The sequence below is a fragment of the Astatotilapia calliptera genome, chromosome 17, assembly GCF_900246225.1.
Source record: "Astatotilapia calliptera chromosome 17, fAstCal1.2, whole genome shotgun sequence".
NCBI lineage: Eukaryota > Metazoa > Chordata > Actinopteri > Cichliformes > Cichlidae > Astatotilapia > Astatotilapia calliptera.
In genome coordinates, this window is record NC_039318.1 from 19,240,098 (window position 1) to 19,263,856 (window position 23,759).

At 40.4% G+C, this 23,759-nt stretch overlaps 2 protein-coding genes across 9 annotated transcripts; one reads left to right on the plus strand and one right to left on the minus strand.

Moving 5' to 3' along the window:
• The first annotated feature begins 823 nt into the window (after positions 1 to 823).
• LOC113009788 (F-box only protein 15-like) lies at positions 824 to 10,740 on the plus strand. 5 transcript variants are annotated; one of them, XM_026148330.1, is made up of 10 exons: positions 824 to 1,160; positions 1,248 to 1,313; positions 3,732 to 3,836; positions 4,251 to 4,472; positions 4,673 to 4,849; positions 7,243 to 7,366; positions 8,419 to 8,501; positions 8,681 to 8,826; positions 9,288 to 9,406; positions 10,248 to 10,740. In XM_026148330.1, exons 1-10 carry the CDS (start codon positions 943 to 945, stop codon positions 10,518 to 10,520), a joined length of 1,533 nt encoding a protein of 510 aa, XP_026004115.1. In that variant the 5' UTR covers positions 824 to 942; the 3' UTR covers positions 10,521 to 10,740. The 5 variants fall into 5 exon arrangements, with proteins under 5 accessions (XP_026004115.1, XP_026004116.1, XP_026004117.1 ...); XM_026148331.1 differs by having other exon boundaries at positions 1,251 to 1,313; XM_026148332.1 differs by lacking the exon at positions 9,288 to 9,406 and adding an exon at positions 9,126 to 9,240 and having other exon boundaries at positions 10,248 to 10,323.
• A 4,574-nt stretch (positions 10,741 to 15,314) lies between these two features.
• On the minus strand, positions 15,315 to 22,274 carry LOC113009758 (pyrin-like). 4 transcript variants are annotated; one of them, XM_026148269.1, is made up of 4 exons: positions 22,173 to 22,274; positions 19,394 to 19,646; positions 18,505 to 18,787; positions 15,315 to 18,376 (listed from the first exon to the last, which is right to left on the minus strand). In XM_026148269.1, the coding sequence occupies exons 3-4, from the start codon at positions 18,776 to 18,778 to the stop codon at positions 17,313 to 17,315; spliced, it is 1,338 nt and encodes a 445-aa protein (XP_026004054.1). In that variant the 5' UTR covers positions 18,779 to 18,787; positions 19,394 to 19,646; positions 22,173 to 22,274; the 3' UTR covers positions 15,315 to 17,312. The 4 variants fall into 4 exon arrangements, with proteins under 4 accessions (XP_026004054.1, XP_026004055.1, XP_026004053.1 ...); XM_026148270.1 differs by lacking the exon at positions 22,173 to 22,274 and adding an exon at positions 22,005 to 22,105; XM_026148268.1 differs by lacking the exon at positions 19,394 to 19,646.
• Positions 22,275 to 23,759: the final 1,485 nt, after the last annotated feature.

A 23,759-nucleotide genomic window follows, 5' to 3' on the forward strand; every position in this document is an offset into this window, starting at 1 on the left:
ATTACTTTTATTACTCCATGTTCATTCACTGATGAGCTGCTGTAACATGAATCAAATGGCTGAATTGTCACCTCAGCATGCAGTCAAGTTCAAAAGTCTTGCTAATGATTTACTAAATTTATTCAGGTGTGTTGCAGCAGGACCACATGTAAAGGTTTCAGGACACCGGCCCTTGGAGACTGGAGTTTGACACCGGTGGCATAGATATACAGGGACCCAAGTGAAGGATGCCATTGTTAGGGGTAGAACAAACTTATGGCTGTTAGAGCCACCTCTGTTGGGATAAAACATGTGCACAGGTAATGGTAAATGATTAAAAACGGTAGAATAATGCTAAATATTTAAGAAATGCTGCATGAATCTGTGGAGCTGCTCAGTAGTGATGGGCAGATGAAGCCCCATGAAGCACTGAAGCTTTTCATCCAATTGGTTCACCCCAACGCGAAGCTTCATGAAGCTTCATTTGCTCTAGCAGGACACCTACTGGACGTAAAAATAATAGCTGGCATGAATTTGAAGAGTGTGGCATTTTGCACACAGCCTGTAAATGTCAACAACAAAAGGAGTGTGTAAAACACCTATAGTGTAGTGATGGCAGTATACTGTGTATATTTATGCTGGCAGTATGGAAAATGATTATTTGCGGCAAAGTTCGAACCGCTTCATGAACCAGTCACGTGGTACAGCCGGGCAGCGAGGCTTCGGACGTCATCATTTTCAGCTCCTCCCATAAATGAAGCAAGCCTCGATACGCGCTTCGCGGAAACGCCCCCTCCATTACTCGACACACGCTCCGAAGCCTCGATACAGAACGTCCCATCACTACTGCTTAGCCAACGCGTGGCTGCCATCTAGTGGTAAGGCTCTTATTGTGAAGGTGAGAGCTGTCCGGAAGCCACGGCCTCATTGTGAACGCGGCCAACAGCTTCAAACGGATCCATCATGGCGGAGAAAGAGAGTGAAATTTCCCGCAGCTTTCCCCAGACTCAGAACAAGTGGAACCAGCCAGTTCTGGAGAGACTGCAGCAGGGTCGCGGAAGAGGACGGCCTGGTCCCGGACGGCCAGGTCCCAGGCGACCGAGCAGAAGACAGACCGGTGGCCGTAGGTGGCCGACTTCAGAGTCCCCAAACCAGAGGCAGTGTGGCGGGAACGAGCCCCGGTAAATACCCCCCCGTTAAGTTAATGTATTACTGAATTAAAATTTTGATTAAAAATGATTATGATTATTTTTCTCGTCATTTTTAAGTAGATGTCGAGAAGCACCGACAGACAACAAAAAAGCAGAATTTCCCAAAGTGAACTTGGTGGAAAGGTAAGCTAACCAGTGTTGGACAAGTTATTTTGAAAAAGTAGTTATATTTACTTTCATTTCACCTTTAGAAACTATTTATCTTGTCTTGTTTGGTATCGTTCTTTTCAGGACAAACGCACATATCTGAATTTACAGTTAGTTTTTCATTTTGACATACTGTATTAACACAATTTGGTCCAGTCAGACTAACACACAAAATCAGAATAGAGAAAATTTATTTTTACTGTAACAACCACAAACATGTTTTAAGAGTCAATAAGATGCCACAGAAATTATTTGAGTCACTCCAAAAAATAATTTCTGTCCACTATAAGATAGAGGAGCACTTGACAGCAGGTGGTGTATCATTCGTACTGTTTCCCACCTTGAGCCAGCGTTTACACCAGGGGTGGGCGATAAACAAACAAGAGAGACAGGACTTGCGTCAGAAAAGCCGATCAGCTCATCATTGATCAGTTTCATGATTGAAGTAGAAACAGGAGAGGGAGGGGAGAGAATGAGAGAAGACGAAGCAGCATAAAGACACAGAATAACTCCAGCTTTGTCTTTTTTCATTCTAGCTGAAGTCCGGGACAAACTGTATTCCTTTACTCAATATGAAACGCGTAATATTTTCTCTGAATACGAGACAATTCCATTTTTTACGGGACAGTTGGAAACTCTACTAACTAACCTTATGAATAAAATAAAGTTCGCACAACGAAAATAAACTCCACCTAAACTTGTTTTATATCTGACCCAGATAGTCTGCAGTCATAACTTCTTACCTGAAATTCAGTTCACCTGACACTGGGACCGGCGGGCGCCTCGGGTCTCTCCTCCTCCTGCCTCCCCTTTCCCTCATCCACCTGCTGGCCTCTGTGGAAGCTCCGCCATAGCCACCACCAAACAACTGAGTTATTTTTACACATCGACCAGCATCTGGCCAATCCACCACCTTTCAGTGTTTATACTGTTACAAAAAAAATAAAAAATCATCGGCCCATAAAAACGAAAAATCACCATCGGCCTGATGGCCAGTCCAGCTATGGTCGTGTCATCAGTTAACCCTTCGCGTGCCAGCTGTGTCACGTGTGCCTAGGGTTGCCGACCCCTGGTTTACGCTGTAATCTGTCTTGGTGGCTTTTTGGCAGCAACAGTGACGTTCAACAGTCACCTCATTGTTCTGACACACAAAACAAAATGATTGTCTTCACAACCCACTAACTACACACTCCGAAGATGCTAAGTGTCACAAATCTCTCACATCTCAAAACACACTCTCTCGCTTTCTTTGTCTTTTCCTTTTTTTTTTTTTTTTTGGTTGCAAGATTTCTTGCAAGCGCTTTTTTTAGAAAACAGTTTTTCCCTTTTTTTCAGTAGACATAACCATAATATTCAGGAAAAAACATCACAAATATTTTATTTTAATCATAACTCTTTTTTTTTTTTTTTTCCCAACACAATTTAAAAACTGGAATGTTGTTTAAAGTCCCCACTTTTAACACAAAAAGACACTCAGGGTTGTCTTGGGTTGACATAGCATCTTGTTGCTATGTCATCTTAAACTGGTCATGTGATTGGTTTGCCATGACTACTTTATTCCTCCTCAGCCAATCAGCAGCACTTGTGTGCTGCCAGGAAGCTGTCTTCAGCTCCTAGTTAGCTGAAGACAGCTTCAATAGTCTGTGTGTTGAAAAATAGTAACTCGTCTGCATCACATTTTCTTGTTAGTAACAGTAACTTCATTGTAAGTTGCTGTGGCGACCGTGGCTCAGGGGGTTGGGAAGCGTATCTGTAACCGGAAGGTCGCCGGTTCGATCCCTGGGCTCTCTGTCCTGGTCGTTGTGTCCTTGGGCAAGACACTTTACCCTACCGCCTACTGGTGTTGGCCAGAGGGGCCGATGGCGCGAAATGGCAGCCTCGCTTCTGTCAGTCTGCCCCAGGGCAGCTGTGGCTACAACCGTAGCTTGCCTCCACCAGTGTATGAATGCGAGAGTGAATGAATAGTGGCATTGTAAAGCGCTTTGGGTGCCTTGAAAAGCGCTATATAAATCCAATCCATTATTATTATTATTATTATTATTATTATTATTATTATAATAACAATAGAAATAGTAATTAGTTAAATTACTAGTTTCTGAAAAAAGTAACGCTGTTAGTAACGCCGCTACTGTTAATGCCGTTATTCCTATCACTGAAGTTAACATTGACTCTAATGGCAATAATGGAATCAATACTGTAGATATTTGGATCAATCTGCCCACTCCCAGGCCGCACAAAGCCCAGGATAACATAACTGAGGATATTTGGACTGTGAATCATGCAAAATCATGCACAGTAGGGCTCCTTTAAAAGGTACAAGTAAATTTTTGCGACCGGCACAAAAATCCTAAATTTCTGTGGCCTCACCGTGTTTTCTGCTCATCTTTTCTCCAGGATGCCGTCTGAGATTCTGCACAAGATTCTGTCGTACCTGGACGTGTCCTCGCTGTTCTGCATCAGCCACGTCAGCAAGCTCTTCTACCAGCTCACCAATGACGAGTAAGACGAAGCACACCTGCACAGCCTTGCATCAGATGGGCTCAGCAGTATATCCTGAATTTTACGCGCCCGGATTTCCAGCAGTGCCTGCATCTCAGTTTAGTTTTCATTAAATGTGGACTGTGTTAAATATGCAGGGCTCTATGAAGCAGCTGAAAGTGCTTAATACTTTTTAAAAATGTAAATGCAACAAACAGACCTGTGATTGTTTTCTGTCCTAAAAAATTGGGAGGACGTTTTAAATTCACAACATCAAAACCTGCCGAGCTGCAACATGAACACAGCCTAGAAACACTTGGAGTAATACACCCTTGCAGCCAGCAGGTGGAAGGATTCATCTACCCACCAGGTGGTGAGATTAGAAGCTCCTGCACAAACAGCAGAAACATGCAAAAGAAACATTTTTCTCTCCAGCGTCTTGTGGTACAGGATCTACATGTCAGAGTTTGGGTGGAAGCCAAAAGCGGCGGGCAACGTGGCGGTGAAGATGGAGCCAGCGGAGGATCGATCGACGAGCTGCTGGAAGTGGATGTACCTCAGGATGATAACTGGGCGAGAGATGAACAAGTGGAGAGGAGAGCTGAGAGACATCGGCCCATTCACCGGCCTGCCCCAGCAGACTGAGTGGGTGCTCAGGTACAAGCCGCTACCTCTTCAGGTTATTCCAAAAGTGTTTCTGTTTCTTTATTTCAGGCTCGATTAGTCGGTTTCATGAGTTTGTGACCCATAACTGGATAAATGGTTGTTTAAGTCACTAAAATGGTTCCTGGTTGAACTCCGGGGCGGCCCGTGTTTCCTGTATGTGTAATAAAGATTTATTCACTGGATTTTTGCAGGAACCTGAATGTGAGCTGGGAGCTGATGCTGCACACTCACTGGGGTCAGGTGGTCGTGCTGGAGCAGACCCGAGGGCACTACTTCGAGTCCTCCATGATTGTCCACTGGAGCGGAGGCCGCCTTCCATCCTACCAAGACATCAACAGCATCCAGCTCTACGGAGTCAGGAAGGAGAAGTAAGACGGCCACAGAGCTGTATCTCTGTGTTATTCTCTATATTTAAGAATAATAATAAGACAAAACTGGAACCCAGGGCCGCTTTATACAAAAAGTCAAAGGTGTCAGTGAGCAGGCAGCATTCAAGAGCACTGAAGGCTGTCTCTGAAAGACTGCAGTCTGAGGGTTGAATAGTAAGTTTTTATCTGTGGAAGGTAGAATCTGAGATGGGATGTAAGAGAAGATCAGATAAATCCTGGGAGGCAAGAGCATGGAGGGATTTATAGGTGAGGAGAAGGATTTTAACCCTTTAAGACCTACCATAGAACCAAGTCCGCCAGAGCTTATATTATATTTTTACATGCTGTGGAGCCATTTCTGGGAGCATTTCAAGTTGCTATACATCAATACAACCATTATAGCCCAATTTTTAATAATATGTATGCATTAAGTCCATAGTAACTACATAAATTGCAAAAAAAGTGCAATAAACTACAAAAAATGTGAAAATTGTTGTTTTGTGTTTTTTAAACACATTTTCTACTCTAAATTTAAGAGGTTTATCCCTCAAAATTTTAAATACAAAAAAGTTGCAAAAAATAGTTTACAACAGGAAACTTATTTTGAGTGCTTTCATAGTTTTATTTTTGAGATACACCAATTTTTATATACTGCAGAAAAAACAAAAACCAATCCTATAATGCAAATTTGCAGAGAAAACAGCATGTGCATAAAAATAAAATATTTAAAGCAGTGCAATTCGAGTTCTAAGCATCCTAGAAACTATTCAGAAAAGCATAAAGTCAAACATGACTTTTAAAAACACCAGTAAAGGCTTATAAGGCCTACAAGTAAAAAACTACATTTTCCACGAAAATGACATCACTTCCGGTTTCGGGGAGGTAATGGCGGACATGCGATAGTTCGCACTGACGTCTATTTCAATGGAGGAAGTGTTCTGAACAGCTAATCGGATCAGCAAAGCCCGTTTCTGGAATATTATGTTTTTGTTCCTGCAAGCGCTTTTTATGCAATTTTTGCAAAGCTTTATGTGGAAGGAAACCGTGGCCTAGCACAAGCTGATGGCATAAGATGTAAGTACAACTCATCTGGTTTCATATGCAAAAAAAATTATTGCGCTAGCTTACGTGGTTCCGGTTCTACCGGGATTTAAAAATTGTTACGCAAAACGGAGCGTGCCTGCTCCGACCGGCTTTAAAGGGTTAAAGGAAATTTGGGAGTTTAATGACAGTAGGGCTGCCACAAACGATTATTGTGATAGTCAACTAATCAGATCATGCATCCATTGGACTTAAAACGTACAGCTCATTGCACCAGCATGCATCTGCTGTTATAACTATCATTAGCTTACAGCTTTAGGTGTTTAAGGTATGTGCTAACTTAAAAAAAAAAAGACAATATGATCGTTTATTAAACTTTTAATGAATTTTGCAGATTGTCTCGGTAGAGTTTTAAAGTCAGCCGTCTGCTTCTTGCCCCCTCAAATATAACAGGACACCGGAGTAAATTCGCTACCATCTCACACTTCTGTTTAATCTGTGTTCTGTTTGATTCAGCTATGTGAAAACTATAACTTTATTCTCACCAGACCAATTTACTCAGGAACAAATAAAACACTGGAAAAAAAAGCCATACAATAACATTTTTGTGACTTGTATATCATGTTTAACCTGAGTAGTGAAAGACCGCGGGGGGTTTGAAAACGATGTGCCGGGAGTCCGCTGTTCTCGTCAGCGAAGGCATGTAAGACCTCAAAGCAAAGTCCTGAGCTAAGTGCAGCATGTGGAGGGCTTTGATAGGCAGAGCACTCCAGGCTGGAGGTGATGAAGGTGTGATTGAGGGTTTCGTGCCTGAGAGGACGAGCAGAGTCTGGAGATGCTCTGTAGTTGCTAGCAGGAAGTTCTAGACATGGATTTAATGAGGTTCAGACAAACAGGGTTGTGGACCTCTGGTGATGGTTAGATGGAGTATCCACCCATATTAAGGAGCAGATCGACCATGTTCCAGAGTAACGACGCACCATCATTGACCTTTAAAACTGCAACAGTGAGCTGACGTCGTCAACTGATCACAAAAAGTGAAAACTGATACTAAACACCTTCATGGAAAGAATGCTCTGTTAATGTTAAATGCTTTTACTTTTATTTAACTGACTTCATTTTATTTTTTGTGTGTGTGTGTGTGTGTGTGTGTGTGTGTGTGTGTGTGTGTGTGTGTGTGTGTGTGTGTGTGTGTGTGTGTGTGTGTGTGTGTGTGTGTAAAAATATCTGGTAGTATGAAGCCCTCACTCTGGGCCTTTAATACTTTTATGTCATTTATCAAATTCATTCATCCTTTTGAATTCTGTCAGTAATTAAATTTGATGGTCAGGTGTGCTCTCCTCCTCCTCCAGGCTGGCCTGGCGCTCTCTGATTTTAAACCTGGATATGAGGACCCATCCGTATGAGCTCACTGGCAAAGACGGACAGATCAGGCTTGCGTGTCTGTCGCCGGGAGTCGTCATCGGCTTCTGGAGGGTAAATATTTAACAAAACTCTTTAAAGGAACCAAAACGTTTCTGTGGCTCTGGAGTTTTAAATGCAGGTGTTGTAAGTTTAGATGCACATTTTATAATCTGTTTAACATCTCATGTTTATCTGCTGATTATTAAATTACTTTTAAATCAAGGTGGGAATTTAACGTGTCAATTGCAATTAATTTGAAGAAAGGCGTTTTCCAGTTAGGTCCTTTCGAGACGTCAGTCTTTATGTAGTGGCTGATGAGCTACGACACATCTCAGCTGCGGCTTATGAGGCAGACCTGAAAAACAGGAGAAAAAGCTCTCACATGGGGAGAGCCTCTAGAGGTCAGCGACCCTAACAGTCACATAGTAACAAATAGGAGAACTGCACTGAGCTCTGCGAATGTGAACAGTCTAGTTTGTCTAAGTTGACAGTAATTGGCTGAGAGAAGGACCGTAAATGAGAATGGAGGTATTGTGAGTCCAATGGGGTTTTGTTGGTTGTTTTTGGTTTTTTTTCCACTGAAATGGTCGATGATCACACCGTTTTAACCTAATGTACAAAATAAAGTTGGCTAAGGTTACTCGGAGTTCAAAGGTGAAGCTGGTCAAATACCCTTTTGTTTCTGCGTTTTTTCTTTTTCTTTTTTTTTTTCTTTTTTTTTTTTTTATTAAGAAGAAAAACTGCACTTTATGTTGAAATTTTTATTATTTAAAGACAATACCATTTTGAAAATGTACTTAAAGTATTTAAAATAAGTCTGCTTAATTTTGGCTAGGGATGTTATATTTTTTTCTGTTTTGCATTGAAATGCAGTTTTTCTTATGTGATGAAATGTGATTGTTCAAGATTAATTACTTAATTATAAAGAGTCCCACCCCTAGTTTTAATTCCTGAGTGAATTTCTGTGCGTTTTTAAATGCAGTTTTTCCTGTTAGTGTTCCTAAAATAACAGAACATCTTTAAGTAGTTCTTCTGCAGTGAAGCCTCTAATTCTGTAACGTTAACTTGTATGTTTTTATTAGAATAAAATGAATTATAAAAGTAAAAGAAGATTCTGTGTGTAGGGTCGGGGCAACATAGCCTTCATCATGATCAACCTGCACTTCCACAAGCTGGTGGAGAAGATTCTGCTGGGATCTCCAGTCTGGTAAGTTTAAGGAAGTGGTCCTGCTTTAAAACAGAGGCCAGCATCAGTAGCCTGGCTTTCCTGTGATGCCAAATAATATTAACAATAAATGGGCCGGATTTGTACGTCTGTCATCAGTTTAAGAGAAACTTTGTTTAATATTCAGTTTTGTGTTAATGCTCATTTGTCCCTTCCTGCAGCCCATATTCCGAACCTTTGGACCCGCCCCCCGTGGACGACCGTGACCCTAAATTTGGTCTCCACGGCTACACTCTGCACTTCGTCCTGCACAATACCAGGACCCAGATCATGTCGGGACACTTTTGCCAGCTCTCCTGCAGCACAAGTAATCACGGAGTAATGAGATTACATTCCCTGTTAAGCAGGGAGTCTTTCACAAAAGAGCAGATGTAACTTTTTGTTTGTTTGTTTGTTTTTTTTAATTTAAAACGAGCCAAGAAACTGCACTTTAGACTCTGATCTTAGGATTTACACTCATTTCTGTTTCCTTACATTTGTGCTGCGTTGAGTTATACATTGACTTGTTCTTATAATGTCAGGTAAAGACTAGGGGTGGGCGCCATGTTGTCTGTCGAGGGTTGTTGTTGTGTTTTTTGTTTTTTTTTTGTTTGTTTTTTTTAACAGCTGTTTTTCCACCGTATGTAACGACATCGGTAACTTCCATCCTGTCACATGGAGCGCGGATGGTCACACTTGGTGGATTCACATTATGGAAACTCTACAATCAACAAACTGAGGAGTAAGTGAAAAATTTTAAATCACCAACACTCTCTGGCCTGTGGTCAGTTCAACAGGGACTTGCTGAAATGAAGGTCATCAGCAGGACTAATGTGTCCCAGCACCGATCACTGTCTGGAAGCATCCGTGTGCCCTGGAAGTGGGAGAAGCTGGAAGGCTCGGTAGAGGTACAGCCGTCTGACACACATGATTCAGAGATTTATAGTGCTGTGCAGAGGTCTCAAGCTACCTCTCAACAAGGTGACATAGGATTTTGAAATGCCAGTGTGTATTTTTTATTTATTTATTTTTTAAGGCTTTATCTTCCATTTGTCCAGTTTGCTCTTTATTTTATTTATTTTTTTATTTTTTTAGAGACTCACTGCAAATCATGCTGAAAGACATTTTTTTTGGCTAACAGCTCTCTGGGAATCACCTTGGTGCAAAAATACAGTTTTATGTCAGTTTGTGTTGTGTGTTTGGCTAAAATGGTTTCCTTGCTGAGTTGGATGTAGACACAGTACAGCTTCATCCTGTGAGCTTGAATGATTCACAGGTCGGTGTGAATTGCCCTAACAACGGAAAAACCTTATAACGCCAAATTGCAAAGAAATGAGGGTTGGCTCAAGACTTCTGCACAGTACAGACAAAGAAACCAAATGTTTGAACTCGTGCAGACGTGTTTTACACATGTGATGTCTGAGTTTAAGCTGCAGTTAAAGTGTGGTGTTGCGTGTGTTAACGTCGTTGTGTAAGATAAGATAAGATAAGATAACCTTTATTAGTCCCACACGTGGGAAATTTGTTTTGTCACAGCAGGAAGTGGACAGTGCAAAAGTTATGAGGCAAAAATTAGAATACAATAAGAATAAATACAGTACACAGCTGTACAGAATAGAATAAAATAATATACTATATACAGTAGAATAAAATAAATATACAATAAGATAAAAATAGAATACAAATACAAATGTGTGATAGGTGGTGTGATGTTAGTGTGAATAACTTGGCGCGCCGTGACGTCTTCAGAACTGCTGCGTCATGACGTTGACCCTGCTGGACGAGTTCCAGAAACCCTTCTGGTGCGTCAGCACCCCGGTTACCATCTCCGTGGTGAAGAAGTCGCAGTCGTTGGGCTACAGCGGCACCAACTTCCTGATGGTGTACCGCAGCTCTGAGGGGCAGGTGAAGATGAAACTGGTCCGGCTGAAAGAGCAGCAGCAGTTCTTCCTCGTCGGCCTCACGCTCTACGTCTCCATCCTCAAAGTCAACGCTCACTTCAGCACCAAGTACAAAAGCTGAACTGGTCCAGTTTCACATGTTTGTCTGTTTTGAATTAAAAGATAAAAGTTTTTTATTTTAATTTCAGAGAAGAGATTCTGGTGTTAATTTTATTCATTGAGACTGTGTGAGTGCTTTTGTTCTGGCCTATGGTTTGACGCACAGTCATGTGACAGGATCTCATGTGTAGAATAAACTGCACATTTATTTCATTGGAATTGTGTTTTTTGAGAAGCACTTTGCAGATTAAATATAATTTACATTAAAACCTGTTGTTTGTCCCTTTATTTTATCCTAAATGACTGAAACTGGGAATTATGGATCCCAGTCAGTGGGAGAAAAGCATGGGGGGGGGGGGAAACTCTGGACTGAGGACAGGTCGAGTTCAGCCAGATAATCCAGAGGTCATGTCTGAATCAGTCCAGCTCATCTTCCTTTTGCTTCAGACTTCTTTAAGAGCAATAGACTCAAAGGTTTAGCCAGTAAAGCCAGTCAGTTGGATGTATGAGTGTAAATGTGTGAAGAACTCGCTAAAGATCCATACAAAAAGCTGGAGCTTCAGATGTGACATGCTCTCTGACCTCCACGTCTTCATCATTGACTGATTCTCATTGAAGGCTTCCCTCATCTTTGGGGAAGTGCAGTCAATCTGATCTTTATTTCCTCCCTCAGAGGTCAAAGGGTTGGTGTCAGCTGCATTTAAAGAACTACAAAAGGCTCTTTCTGGTTTCACGGTCAGGCATGAGGCTTTCTATGCTTTAGCGTCAGCAGGTGCTCCTATCACATCTTCCTGCTTCCTCAGTTTAATGATCTTAGGAGGCAGAATGGAGTGTGCGGACAAACCCTCAGACTGAGGTCTGCAGTTCAAATAATTTGATGAAGCATGGCGTCTGTACGCCTCAGCAGCCCATCTGTGCAGCAGAGTTAACAGAAGGCTGACGAATTATTAATATTTTTAGTTTGATTCGCTCTTCAGTTCCTGATCTTACATGAGAGAAGAAAACTGAAGGAATAAGGGCGTACAACACAACTGCAGCAACTTAAAAGTCAAAATTGACTTTAAAAGAAAATTCAACAAAATAAGAAAAGGGGTTTCCAGTTACATGTTTGGATAAATTTCCTGCAGACGTCTGAATTGAACTTTAGTCACACAACTCGCACATGCTGTTACTGGACAAAAGGTGGCGCTGTTCTTAAACCACAGCTCAGCTGGGTTTTTAAACTGTCACACAATCCATGTAGATGTGTAAGAATAGAAAACTGGCTGTGTCAATTTAACAAGTTCAGAGTGTGAAACTTACAGTTTTCTATTTTCTCATTTTTAATGTAAATGCTTTTATTTTCGCAAAACTGAAGTTTTTATTTAATTAAAATATTTTTTTGCATCTCGTTTTGGTTAATGATAACTAGCCTGGTGTTAAACAACAAGCTGGGCTTAAACAATGAATACAGGACAGGAAGTGACTCATATGCATCATTAAATTATTTTTTGGTGAGCAACACTCGATGGTGTTAAATGGAGACCGCTTCGTTTTTGTTGGCAGACGTGAACTTAAAACATCGAAGCAGAAGTTGTAAAAACTCTTTGTGGACAGAGAGAGATGGAGGAGCTGTGAGACTTCACTTATAAACAAACGCTGCTCCAGAGCCCGTTTGTGTACACGAGAGAAAATAATGTACTAAAGCTGAGCTCTGTTTCACTGGCTGCTCAAAATACAGTTTCAGAGACAAGGTTTACCCGTCAAATAAACAAAAATCTCCCTGCATCACTCGATGCTCGTGCTGCAGTCTGCAGCTTGTTTTTCAGAGAGAAACAAAGCTGGAAGAGGCTAAAAAGTAAAAATGTTTCTGAGCTATCACGTGTAATTTAGAGAGTAGCTCTTTATGCAGGGGAAAGTTTAGAAGAATGATTTGTCACATCCACACAGACTCTGTGCAGGTCCAGCAAACTGCAGCACTCTTCATGGATGTTTTCTCTCACAGGTGATGTGTTTGTTCAAGATGATGAGATATAGATACAACTCATCCAGAAAGTGTTTACAGAGCTTCAGTTTTTCTACATTTTGTTGTATTTAAACCGTATTTTTTATGTTTTATTTTTAATAAAAAGGACGCTCACGCAGACTTTTTTCCGTGTTGTCATTTTGGAGTATTGTCTGGAAAATATTGAGGTGAAATACGGCAAAATGTGGAACAACTGAAGCGCTGTGAGTAGTAGTGAAGGGAAACAGCCATGAAGAGTGCTGCAGTTTGTTAGACCTGATTTCTGTCCCATCACTGAAGTCTGCAGAGTTTTCAGACCTAACACAGAGCAGAGCACACACATGGTCAGTCTTAACGTTCAGCTGTTGTTTTAATGCAACATGAAGTCATTAAAAACATTCAGTGTTTGTTCATTTATGTTTACAACCTCTACTTTTTCAACCTTTTGTAAATACTTGAATCAGGACAAGTGAACTCTGTGTGTTTTCTGGGACTGAGTAGATTTTTAAAGTGACCTTTGAGTGACTCAAAAGTATCTGTAGGATTATTTTGTGTCTGTGTTACAGCCCTAGCAAGGCCTCCTCCTGAAGGTGCCTGTGTGGGCGTGTCCTACAATCTCTTCTGCCTGAGGTGCCACCTTTCTCTTTTACACAGCTGACTCACATCAGTAATTAAAGGTATTTAAGCCCAGGGAAAGGTGAGCTCTGGGCCAGAGTGCCATGTTAGTGGTTGCAGCTGGTGAGCTGTGTTTTTGCTGTTTACTGCTAGTGAGCTGCGTTTGGTGATTGTTTAGTCCTGCCAGTGTTTGGTGACTAAACTCTTTTTTTTTTGACTTACTCTTCAGTTTATTGACCAACGCCTGAGTTTTGTTTTGTTTCTTTAAATGGTGATAGCGGCTTGACCGTCTCTTTTAGTTAGTATTTGATAGAAACTTTAATAAAACTCTTTAACCAGTTTGCCTCTGTCTCCTTTTTCTAACCTGGACACTTTTTGTTACTTCCCCTTCATCGCCTGGACCCTTTTAGGGGAACGTAACATCTGCACTAAATCATTGTGTGTGTTTATTAATAAGCTTAAAAAGTTTGGTGTTGTCTTCTATCTAAGGGCTGCGTGATTCCTTCTTGACAAGCAGAAATGTGAAAAACCTTCAGCTTTTATAGGCTCGAATAAAAACTTTAGATTTAAAATCAGCTTTAAAATCATCTCAGCTCTTTTTGAGAAATTTTCATCGGTGTCGTCCTGCTTCAGAACTACTAGAACGTCTTCAGCTCATCACGTGTCATTTCCTTCAGAGTGTTTGAAAGAAATAGTTTGTAATTTAATTTTCACATTAGTTAAAGTTTACAAGAAAATCCCAAAAGGTTGATTCTGTCCATATGGATGTAGCACAAGTCCATTAATCAAAGACTACTGATCAATGGCTATGAGTACCATTCACACAGTTGGGGAATGGCTGCAATCGCTTCATTGTAAGGTGGCGAAAGATGTACCAGAAGTCATGGCAGAGCCTCCGCCATGTTTAACACATGGCTGCAGACACTCACTGTTGGACCTCCCTCCTGGCCTCCTCCATACATACTGACAATAATGTGAGTCAAAAATTTCAAATATGTTTTCATGACTCCATCAGACCTACTGCCACTGATTTTCAGTCCAGTTCATATATAATTCAGCGAACCTCAGGTCAGAGTGAAGCGGCTTAAACAAACAAAAATAAATAATTCTTCTAAAATGGTCCAGTGTAAGGACTGGAAAGGCAGCTAATGTCTGACAAAAGAAGCTTTGAAAGACCTTCAAAAAGCTGAAGAACTACTGCTCGAAACCACTTTAAGGAATCAGTAGAAAGTCTGGCTCCTCGGACACAAATTATCAAGAGATGAGGGGTGGCTCAAGACTTTTGCACAGCACTGAATACCAAAAATGTGAGTCATCTGCTCAACAGTTGAAGCTTGACTCAAACTGGGTCATGCAGCAGGTGAACAACCCCAAGCAAAGCAGCTGATCTCCAACAGAATGACTGAAATGCTGCAGGACCCTCGAGCAATGCTGTGAACAAGAGGTCCAAAATTCCTTCACAGTGATGTGAGACGAGTCACAAAGGGAAACAGTTTCTGCAGGTAGTTACTGCTACAGCTACTGAATCATTGACTGTGGACTCAGTTTTCCACAGCACTGCAGAGTCCTGTAAGAACAGATTTAATCAAAAATGCAAACGCAGCCCTGCTGAATGACTAAAAGGATTGAAGTCTGCAGTTTGAAACACAAACCAGAGACTTGAATGTCAGTTTGGAGATAAAGTCTCAGATAATTGTGTTAAACTTTCTAATGAGCTTCACTTCAGCTCACACAGGGCTGGTGGGCCAGTAATGGCCGACGTCAAGGACTGCAGGGTGTTTTCATGAAAACGTGTCAGTAAGTCATGGCGGTTAACTGCAATACACAAGACCCAACAGTACTGCTCCGGCATCTAATGATGAAACCACGCTGTATCCTCTGGTTGGTGTTTTCTGATTTTAGTGCTACTCAGTTTACTGAAACATTACATCAGGAAGTGCAGCACAGAGGCTCGTTAGCACAGCTGGTTCCTGTTGATTGAATCATCTATTGCTCCAGCTCAAAGCAGGTAGTTTTTGTTATTACTGTACAGTTTTATGTGTCCTGGTGATTAAGTTATTTTGTAATCAGCTGCCCATCGTGTCTTTATTACTTTAGGAAGTTTGCATACAGGTAACATATCAACGCAGTCACTGAAATGAAAATGAAATACAAAGGGACTCAAATACGAAGGGAAACTGCAGCAATGTGCTAATGTGGGACATAAAAAAAGACTGATGACATTATCCATCTTTATTAAAGTAAAATTCAGTGTGGATCTTTTCTAGTAAACAGTAAAGATGGCTTTCTTGAAGAAGAAGAAAAAAAAATGTTTGAAAACAAATCATTTGCACCAGGTGTGTCAAAAATAAGGCCCGGGGGCCAGATTAAACTTTTACTGGTCACAGCTTTTCCTACTGATAAAGACCTCACCCACTGCCATTTGTACTCCAAATGAAATGACAGAACACTGCTGTTGTTGATTTTTTTTTTTAGCATTTATCAGAGAAAAATCTGTATTTAAAAAATTAAAAATCAGAATTTTAACAAAATCTTCACTTTTGAAATTACAGGAGAGTCTGGACAATGAGCTACCAGATCTTCTGTAAATTTACAAATTTATTTATTCCATCTTAAATCAGCAAACTTTTTAAAATTTTATGTTTGACCATCTCTGATTTGAACAAAAAAATATTATCATCCAAAGTTTTACCGTATATAATGACCACAGAGAAACTTCAGAAACCTTTTTGTCATCCATCAACCCACTTTCATGTGATTTCAGAATGATTTTGTTAAATATGTGTGTCTTTTTTTAGACCACGGTCGTTCAGATTTTAGGATTTTTTTCTGTTGCTCCTGTCGAGCAGAAGATGGAATGACCCAACAGCAATATTTCTTTATCATGCAGAAAAACTGAGGTGTACAGTTAAAACGGCACTTCTTTGCCTTATATTAAGATGTGTTGGTGTAACTGTGTAGTTACACTGACAGAAAGGTCAGTTTCACTGGTCTGATTCACTTAACATCAAAGTAGCTTATGACAAAAGGAGTCTGACATCCCTGCTCAAACACAGAAAGAAAAATGAAAGTAAGCACTAAGTGAGTGGTGGCATTGCACAGTGGACTAGGAAAAATGTCTCTATGAAACACCATCAGAATAAGCATGAGGAACAAGAAGGTGACACTGAAGAAAAATGTTATGGATGAACTGGACAGTCATGATATTTCCTGTAATAATGTATTTAAACTAGTGTAGTGCCATTTTAAAGGCACTACACTGTCTATATTCTTTGATACTATCAGTGGGAAAATTGAAACCATGTCTGCTCCATTTTGCAAAAAGAGGGCATTAGAAAGTATGAGATCGCGGATGGTGAAAGACGCGCCTTTGTGAGACCACAGAGTCTAAATGTAGAAAAACCACACCTGCATTTAAATGAGTTTTTCTCCTGCTAGCTGCATGCAAAGTTAGAATGGTTGCCGTCGCAGTTTGGATCCCCCCCACTCGACATGCAAGTAAAACATGATCTGCTGGAGGGAGGAGATGTTTGAAAAATGACTGTCTGTGTGTTAAATAAGACCCTGAAGGCTGAAAACCAGTCTCTCTCTGATTGTGCGGGAAGGTTTTTCTTCTCTAGAGTTTAGACCAAACCCTGAACTTTTAGAGTAAAATATGACACCGAACCTCATGTGCAGTGGTCACCGGCATGGTCTTAAATAAGCTCAGGCCAAAGTTACCTGTTCAACCATGTAACTGAATGCCGAGAATAAATCTGTCAGGGAACACTGTACTGAGCGTAAAACTGTGGCCCTTCTGTGACACCTTCCACAAGATCACGACTAACAACACACAAATCTAAGTTTGAAGGCTGTAAAACTGATGATAAAATAAACAATTCAAACAGCCCCATATGACACCATCTGTTTAACGACTGGAGACCCAATCCTGATGCTGCTGTGTGACATGGGGTCGGTGAAGGGTTGATTACATTTTTGTGCTATTCAGAGGGCCACACTGGACCCTCTGAATACTACAAACTATATTAACCCCTGAACACTCCCATCGGGTTAACAGTGAACCACTCAAATGTTGGCTGAGGGTTTGGTGTGATAAGTCTGTCACAGTCATCTGGACCTTTTGTTTTCAGATGTCCACTTAGGGGTGATAAATAAATAAAGGTGGAGAAGCTGACGACTCTATGACGAGTCTCACGCAGTTGTAAGGATGATTGATCAGATCTGACAGTTGCCGTAGACAGGACAGATGATGAGCGGAGTGGAGTTTTGGCCACCATGAAGAGTCCCGGGGCTGAAGAAAGGGCGGAGTTTCTCTTTGAAGGAGCAGTCAGTGTAGCAATGAATGAGTTGTGCGGATTCAGCATTATAAAAAGAGACCGAATGATTCTCATAATCCACAAACACTCCCACTTTCTTTGGCTGAGAGTCCACACTGAGATGGACACGTGAGGCTTTGTACTCTCCTGCCCTTAAACATATTATCCAGAAGCCGTTCTTGGGGCTCACATACATTGATCCCTTCCTATTTATTGACTCTTTAACGACACCTAAATCCCAGGAGGTTTTCTCCTTAACCTGAACTTCATAGTAAAAGCTTTCTGAAGAGAATCTCTGATTTCCCACAACATTAATAGCACGGTCAAATCTTTCTGGGTTGTTTGGGAGAGTTTGTGTTATGTCACCACAGCGAACTTGCTTCCCGTCCTCAGACAGGATGAGGTTGGGATGTGCTGTGTCTGGATCCAGTGTCACATCCACTGCAAACTGCCGGAGCCTGTTCAGCTCAGTCACAGCGAGAAACATCTCCATGTCTTTGCTGAGTTTTTCCTTCAGCTGAGTCACAGTTTCTTTGTAAGATGGCTGGGGGAACCTGGCTTCTGTCAGCATCTCATTTGTGAACGAGAAGCTTGGCAGGAAGTCACGTTGGTCTTTGGTAAGCTGCTCCACCTCTGCGCTCCTCTTGGTCAGCTCAGAGATTTCCTGCTCTAGCTGCTGGATTAATCCTTCAGCCTGTTTCTGTGTCATTTTCTGCTTTTCATCGATCTCTCCAATGATTTTATCCAGACTGCTCTGGACAGAGGCCACCAGCGCTTCAAACGCCCTCCTGCTGTCTGAGGTCTGTCGCTCTGCAGACTTCCTGCTGAGCTCTGCTGTGCGTCTGACTTCACAGATCTTCATCTGCTTCTCCTTGATCCTCAGATCAATTTGGGCTTTCATCTCCCTCAGTTTGGCCCTCCTTGTCTCATCATCACGTGGGAGCGCTGCAGAGATCTTGTGGTCTAAAACAAGCCAAAACAGGAAAAGCTGTAAACAACCTTTTTATTGAGGATTTTTCTCGAGCTGTATTAAATGCAATCATTCATGCAACTAATGTGAACCTTTATTTTTCAGCTCTTCATATTTTTACCTTCATTTGACTGGTTTGACAAATCCTGAACCAGATCATTTCTGTTTATCTTCCTTAAGATCTTCATGGTTTTTTGCACAGCTCCTGGACAGCGGTATTTTTGCACCATCAGATCGATCGTATCCAACCTGTCCGCTCCTTCCAGTCGGGCCTCTGGGATGGCTGGAAAACCGTTTTCCATATCCCCCTCCTTCAGGAACCACTTAAAGTTCTTGAACTGTTCAGCTGTCAGATGCTCAAGAGTGCGCCAAAGAGCTTCTTTAGTAGACGTCATTGTGGCTTCCTGATAAACCAAAAAGCAGAAATAGATGGGATGTTTGTGTTATTCTTGTATGAATATGAGCATTACGCTGCTGTGATAAAAGCTTCTTCTTGTGAATTTGTCTGCTCGCATACTTTAAATAAATATTAGAGCAATATTAAAGTGCAGTTAAGACCTAAAATGATTCAGTTTGCTTTGATTATGTCCTAAGTTTAGCTTTTGCAGTGTTGATAGCCTTCTGGATTCTTAACAAACGCAGCAGTGACACCAGATCACCGGATGCAAACTCAGTGTTTTTAGTCCTTTTCTCGTTTTAGGGGTCAGTCACTGTGCTGCTGTGTGTGTTTTTGTTCACTCCACACGAGTGAACATTTACATCCATGCATGGACTAATTTGATTGAAATTTCCACTAAATGTAGGAAAAATTGCTGTATAAATCAGGTAAATGAGCAAAAGTTTGGGTGTTTTCTTCTAAAGAAAAGAAGACAATCATCTGTGTCGGGCTCTGTGAGACGAGTCCTGACATGCTGAGTCTCAGAGAATCCAGATTATGTTACAGTTCCTTACATTTTTCTTTAATGCTCCACTGAAATGAATCATTACATTAAATATTTAAGTCTTCTTACCACTTCCAACGTGCCCAGAGAAAGTCACCACAGCTTGCTTTCCTTCCCTGCTTCTTACACGTCACATTCACAGCCTGAAAAATGTCAGTATGACATCACTCTGGACCGTCCTAGGAGCTGCGCTTCATTTAAACGGTAACTCAGGTTGTTACACCCCACGTGTAAGACGTGTACGGGCAGACCAGACTGCACTATAAGAGTGCAGGAACAGGAAGGACAGCATGTGAGCACATGGGGAACCAGCAGATATTTCCTAAAAATAAGAAAACACTCAGTGAGAAGACAAAGAATGAAACATTTAATATTTCATTAAAGAATAAAGCTTAAAATGACCCCCAGTTCTTTTGACAACGTATATAATCTCCAACCAAACTTTGAGGAATAGTTAGACGGACCTTCAGCAAAAGGGAGAAGGTCAGGGTGGATAGAGGGTTCAGAAGACCATTGCTGAATAAATGATGGGAAAAACAAAACTGGCAGAGAAAAACCAGCAACGACTCAGAGACTCGAGAAGGCAAAGAAGTGGAGAGCTGATCCAGAGCGGTTCAAGGATTTTTCAAACACCCCAGTTTTATTTTAAATGCTCACATTATTTTCTTTACACACAGAAACACATCGCACATGTCCCGTGAATCTCTCCAGTTCCTTCAGATTCAATGGCCTTCTGGTACGGACCTTGGTCTTCAGTTCACCTCACACATTTTCAGTGGGAGTGAGGGCTTTGTGGAGGTCAGCCAGTAACGTTCACAGTATTCCCACCAGCGTGGTTCAATGTTGGGACGCTCTACTTCGGGTTGTACTTCTCTCGCTTTTCTCTTTAAAAACAACATAAGCTGCGTCTCTGTGACCAAAGAGCTCCAGTTTGAGCTCATCTGAGTAACGTACTCACTTCTAGCATGAATAATCTGTCTCCAGGTTGTCCTTAGCACACTTTAGTCTCTTCTGCAAAAGTGGAGTTTTTCTTGGTCTGCGACCTCACAGTTAATTCCTGTGCAGAGTCTGAGTGATTGTTTTCATTAGCTAACTCCTTCACGAGTGTCTGGGCAGTTACTCTGAAGTCTTTAGATGTCTCTCACTTGTTTTCTTTCCAGGGTCTTTAAATTTTTTTTGCATCCTACATCTGCCAGGCTTGTTCTGTACTGTGTGGCTCTCTTTGAATGACACTTCTCACTCCAGTTCCTGACACTTGGATATCAATCTCCTCCTGTATGAGCATCTATTCTTTTAATTCAAGTCTAAACTGACGTCTTTTGTTTTAGCATTGATGCCTTCTTAGTAACAGCTCAAACCCTCGTGTAATTTTTTTTATTTTAAAAGAATCCTCAGCAGGGGTGGATCTAGAGAAATTTTCTTAGGGTGGCAAAATCAAAGCCTTTTTTTCCCCAAACACATATGTAGGTGTTTACTTATAGTTAAAATGATTCAAATGCAGTAAGTATACACGTTTTTTCTAAAAATATAGTCTAATTCAATTATTTTCTGTAGCCCACATAATTAAACACTTTAGTTACATAAAAAATGTGAGTTTTGATTTTATGTACTGTGTAGCCTGTATGATAAATAAATATGTAGACCAATAAGTATAAAATCCAGAAAGCTACACAACATGGGGCGGTTCATTTACAAACACAAGTTCAACTTCAGTTTCACTGTTTTTTGTTAGAAAAAAATTAAATTGTTACATACTTAAATTACACAAAATGTCAGAAATCTGCACTGTCACGAACAAAAATTTACACTTAATTTTTCATGATTTGTTGGATTAACCCACTGAGGTCCAAAATATAACTGGCCATTGTTGAGGCGACTTGATTTTACATTTGTATTTCACCCTCAAATTGTTTTCATTTTATTTTTTCCCCTTGCCTTATTTGGTTTCATTCTTTGCAGCTCAACCTCACGACTTATCACACCAAATTTAGTTGTTTTTTCATTGAAATACTTAGTATTACTGATCTGAAATCACACAGGAAATTTAAAATCCTGGTAGTATTTTTCTACTGTAAAAAAAAAAAAACCCAGACATGTTGAGTCAGTTATTATTTTTATAACTTGAAATGCAAATATAAATTGTACATTTTGAAAACTTATGCACACATTTTGTAAAAATATACAACTATTTATCTAAAAATGTGTGCTTTTGTGATATTCCCTCAGGGGACATTCGTTAGTCCCCTCACTGACACACAAAACAAAACAACGACTACACGACAGACTAACTATACTAACTTCACACTAAATGTCACAAATCTCCCACATCTAAAAACTGTCTCTCTCTCACTCGCTCACTCTGGCTCTCTCCTTTACTGTCACTCCCAAAACTCTCCCCTCCCTCTTCCGAAACAACCAAATCCTACATGACTTTAAAAAAAATTTGGTCGACATGGTACATTTTTCCACCGATAGGAAAGAAGTGCCTTTTTTTCTTTTCTTTACTGTTTTCGAGCCGTCTTTAGAAAACGCTTTAAATAAACACACACACACACACACACACACACACACACACACACACACACACACACACACACATACACAAAACCGTGTTTAGAAAAAAAGCATGGCTTATATATATTTAACATAACTTCATAACTCCATAACTTTAATTACTGACCTGTAATTAAAATTTAAAAACCGGTGTATACTTTGAAGTCCGAACTTTCACTATGAGCTGAAAAACCGAGTCAACGTGGCTGCAGCTTGTTGCTGCGTCAGCTTACATCAGTCATGTGATTTGGAGGTGCAGCGTGTCCGTGGACCACAGAGGGTTAATAACACTCACCTTCATTCCATTTCCAGAGTGTAACATCCAACCACCTGTGCGAACTCTGAAATCCCCATGGTGTTGTTCAGAATGTGCTCTGGCACAATCATAAGCATTGCTTACTACTGGAAAAAAAGAAGAAGAAAAAAAAAAACGGTCTGCGCGATGGGCTGAACCATTTGTTAATGGTGTAGGGGGTTACACTACACTGAAAAAAATAATCAGTGGTATAAACGTAAAAAAATTATTGTAATCGGTTGCACGAAATTAAGTTATGTTTGGTTAACCTTAGTTTTTTATGTTATACCTGCACACATTTTTCTGGTAACACAAACATGACTTTTTTATGTTGTTGTTATGTTTTTCATTCCGGTCAAATATTTATAGAAACCACTTGTTTATCAGACATGAACTTTTTGTGTTAATTGTATTGGACTACTATGTGTTATATTGACAAGATTATTTTATGGTAAGCTTATTTTATTTTATAACAAATTTCTAATATATAATATATAATATAATATAGTATATAATTGAGTGTTCAATAAATAAAACTAAATTAAGGCTGATCCTATTGTATGTACTGTACACTTTCTCTTCAATCAAAGAAATAAGCAAAACATTTTTGAACAATGACCTGTATTTTTGAAAATACTACACAGTTGTAACAATGGACTTTCAATTCAGGCTTCCAAAATATACATGAGTCATATTTGTACAATGCATCTCTTGAAAAACATTCCACAACATTCCTCAAAGTTATCTGCTGTAACCTGAATTCAACATTGTGGGGCCTTATGACATCGCGCTTATGTAAAAAATAGTTTTTTAAATGTAAGAGCCATAAGGTAATATGGCAACAGGGGTGTAATTATTAAAATGACACAAAGAAGAGACTTAAAATAACATTATAACCCACAGGCACACAACCAAGAGACCTAAACTGATTAGTATTGGCTTGCTTCTATCACTAAACATCACAATCACTAATACTAGACGATGCAATCTGTTTGTAGTGGTGCACCTTGGGAAAAAAAAATTGCAAACTGGTGAAATTGGTGCAAGGCACCATTTCCATTGAGAAAAATGCACATTCAAAGTTTGAATTTTAAAAAAAAACAAAAACCATGGCTTGAAAAGTGAAAACTGCAGTAATAAAGGCCCCAAGTTGAAAAGTGCCAGAAAAATAAGTTTCACTATGTCCTGCAACTTTACCAGTGCTGGCTTAAAAGAAAGGATGGTACATATTCAAAGAGGTAAACATGTTGTTCCCACATCATAACTGGAAAACTGTTCAATCGTACAGTCTGGTCCTGAAAACCTGGGCCTTCTTTGAAAGGCTGTTCCTTTTGAGCTCCATAACCAGTTTCTATAATACCTCGAAGGTATACTTTTCCAGTGGGTAGGTGAGGTTCAAAGTGTACATTAGTCCAAACAGCATTGCAGCTGCTAGGGTATAGTTATCCAAATCCTGCCAGACTCTCTGGCCTTCAAGGACTATCCCGATGTCCTCAGGGCTGCCATTGGCATCTCTTGACTTTATGATGTAAATTCCCATGGTTGTTTCCTTATTAGATTGTTGGATAATGGCTTCATCTGTGGCCT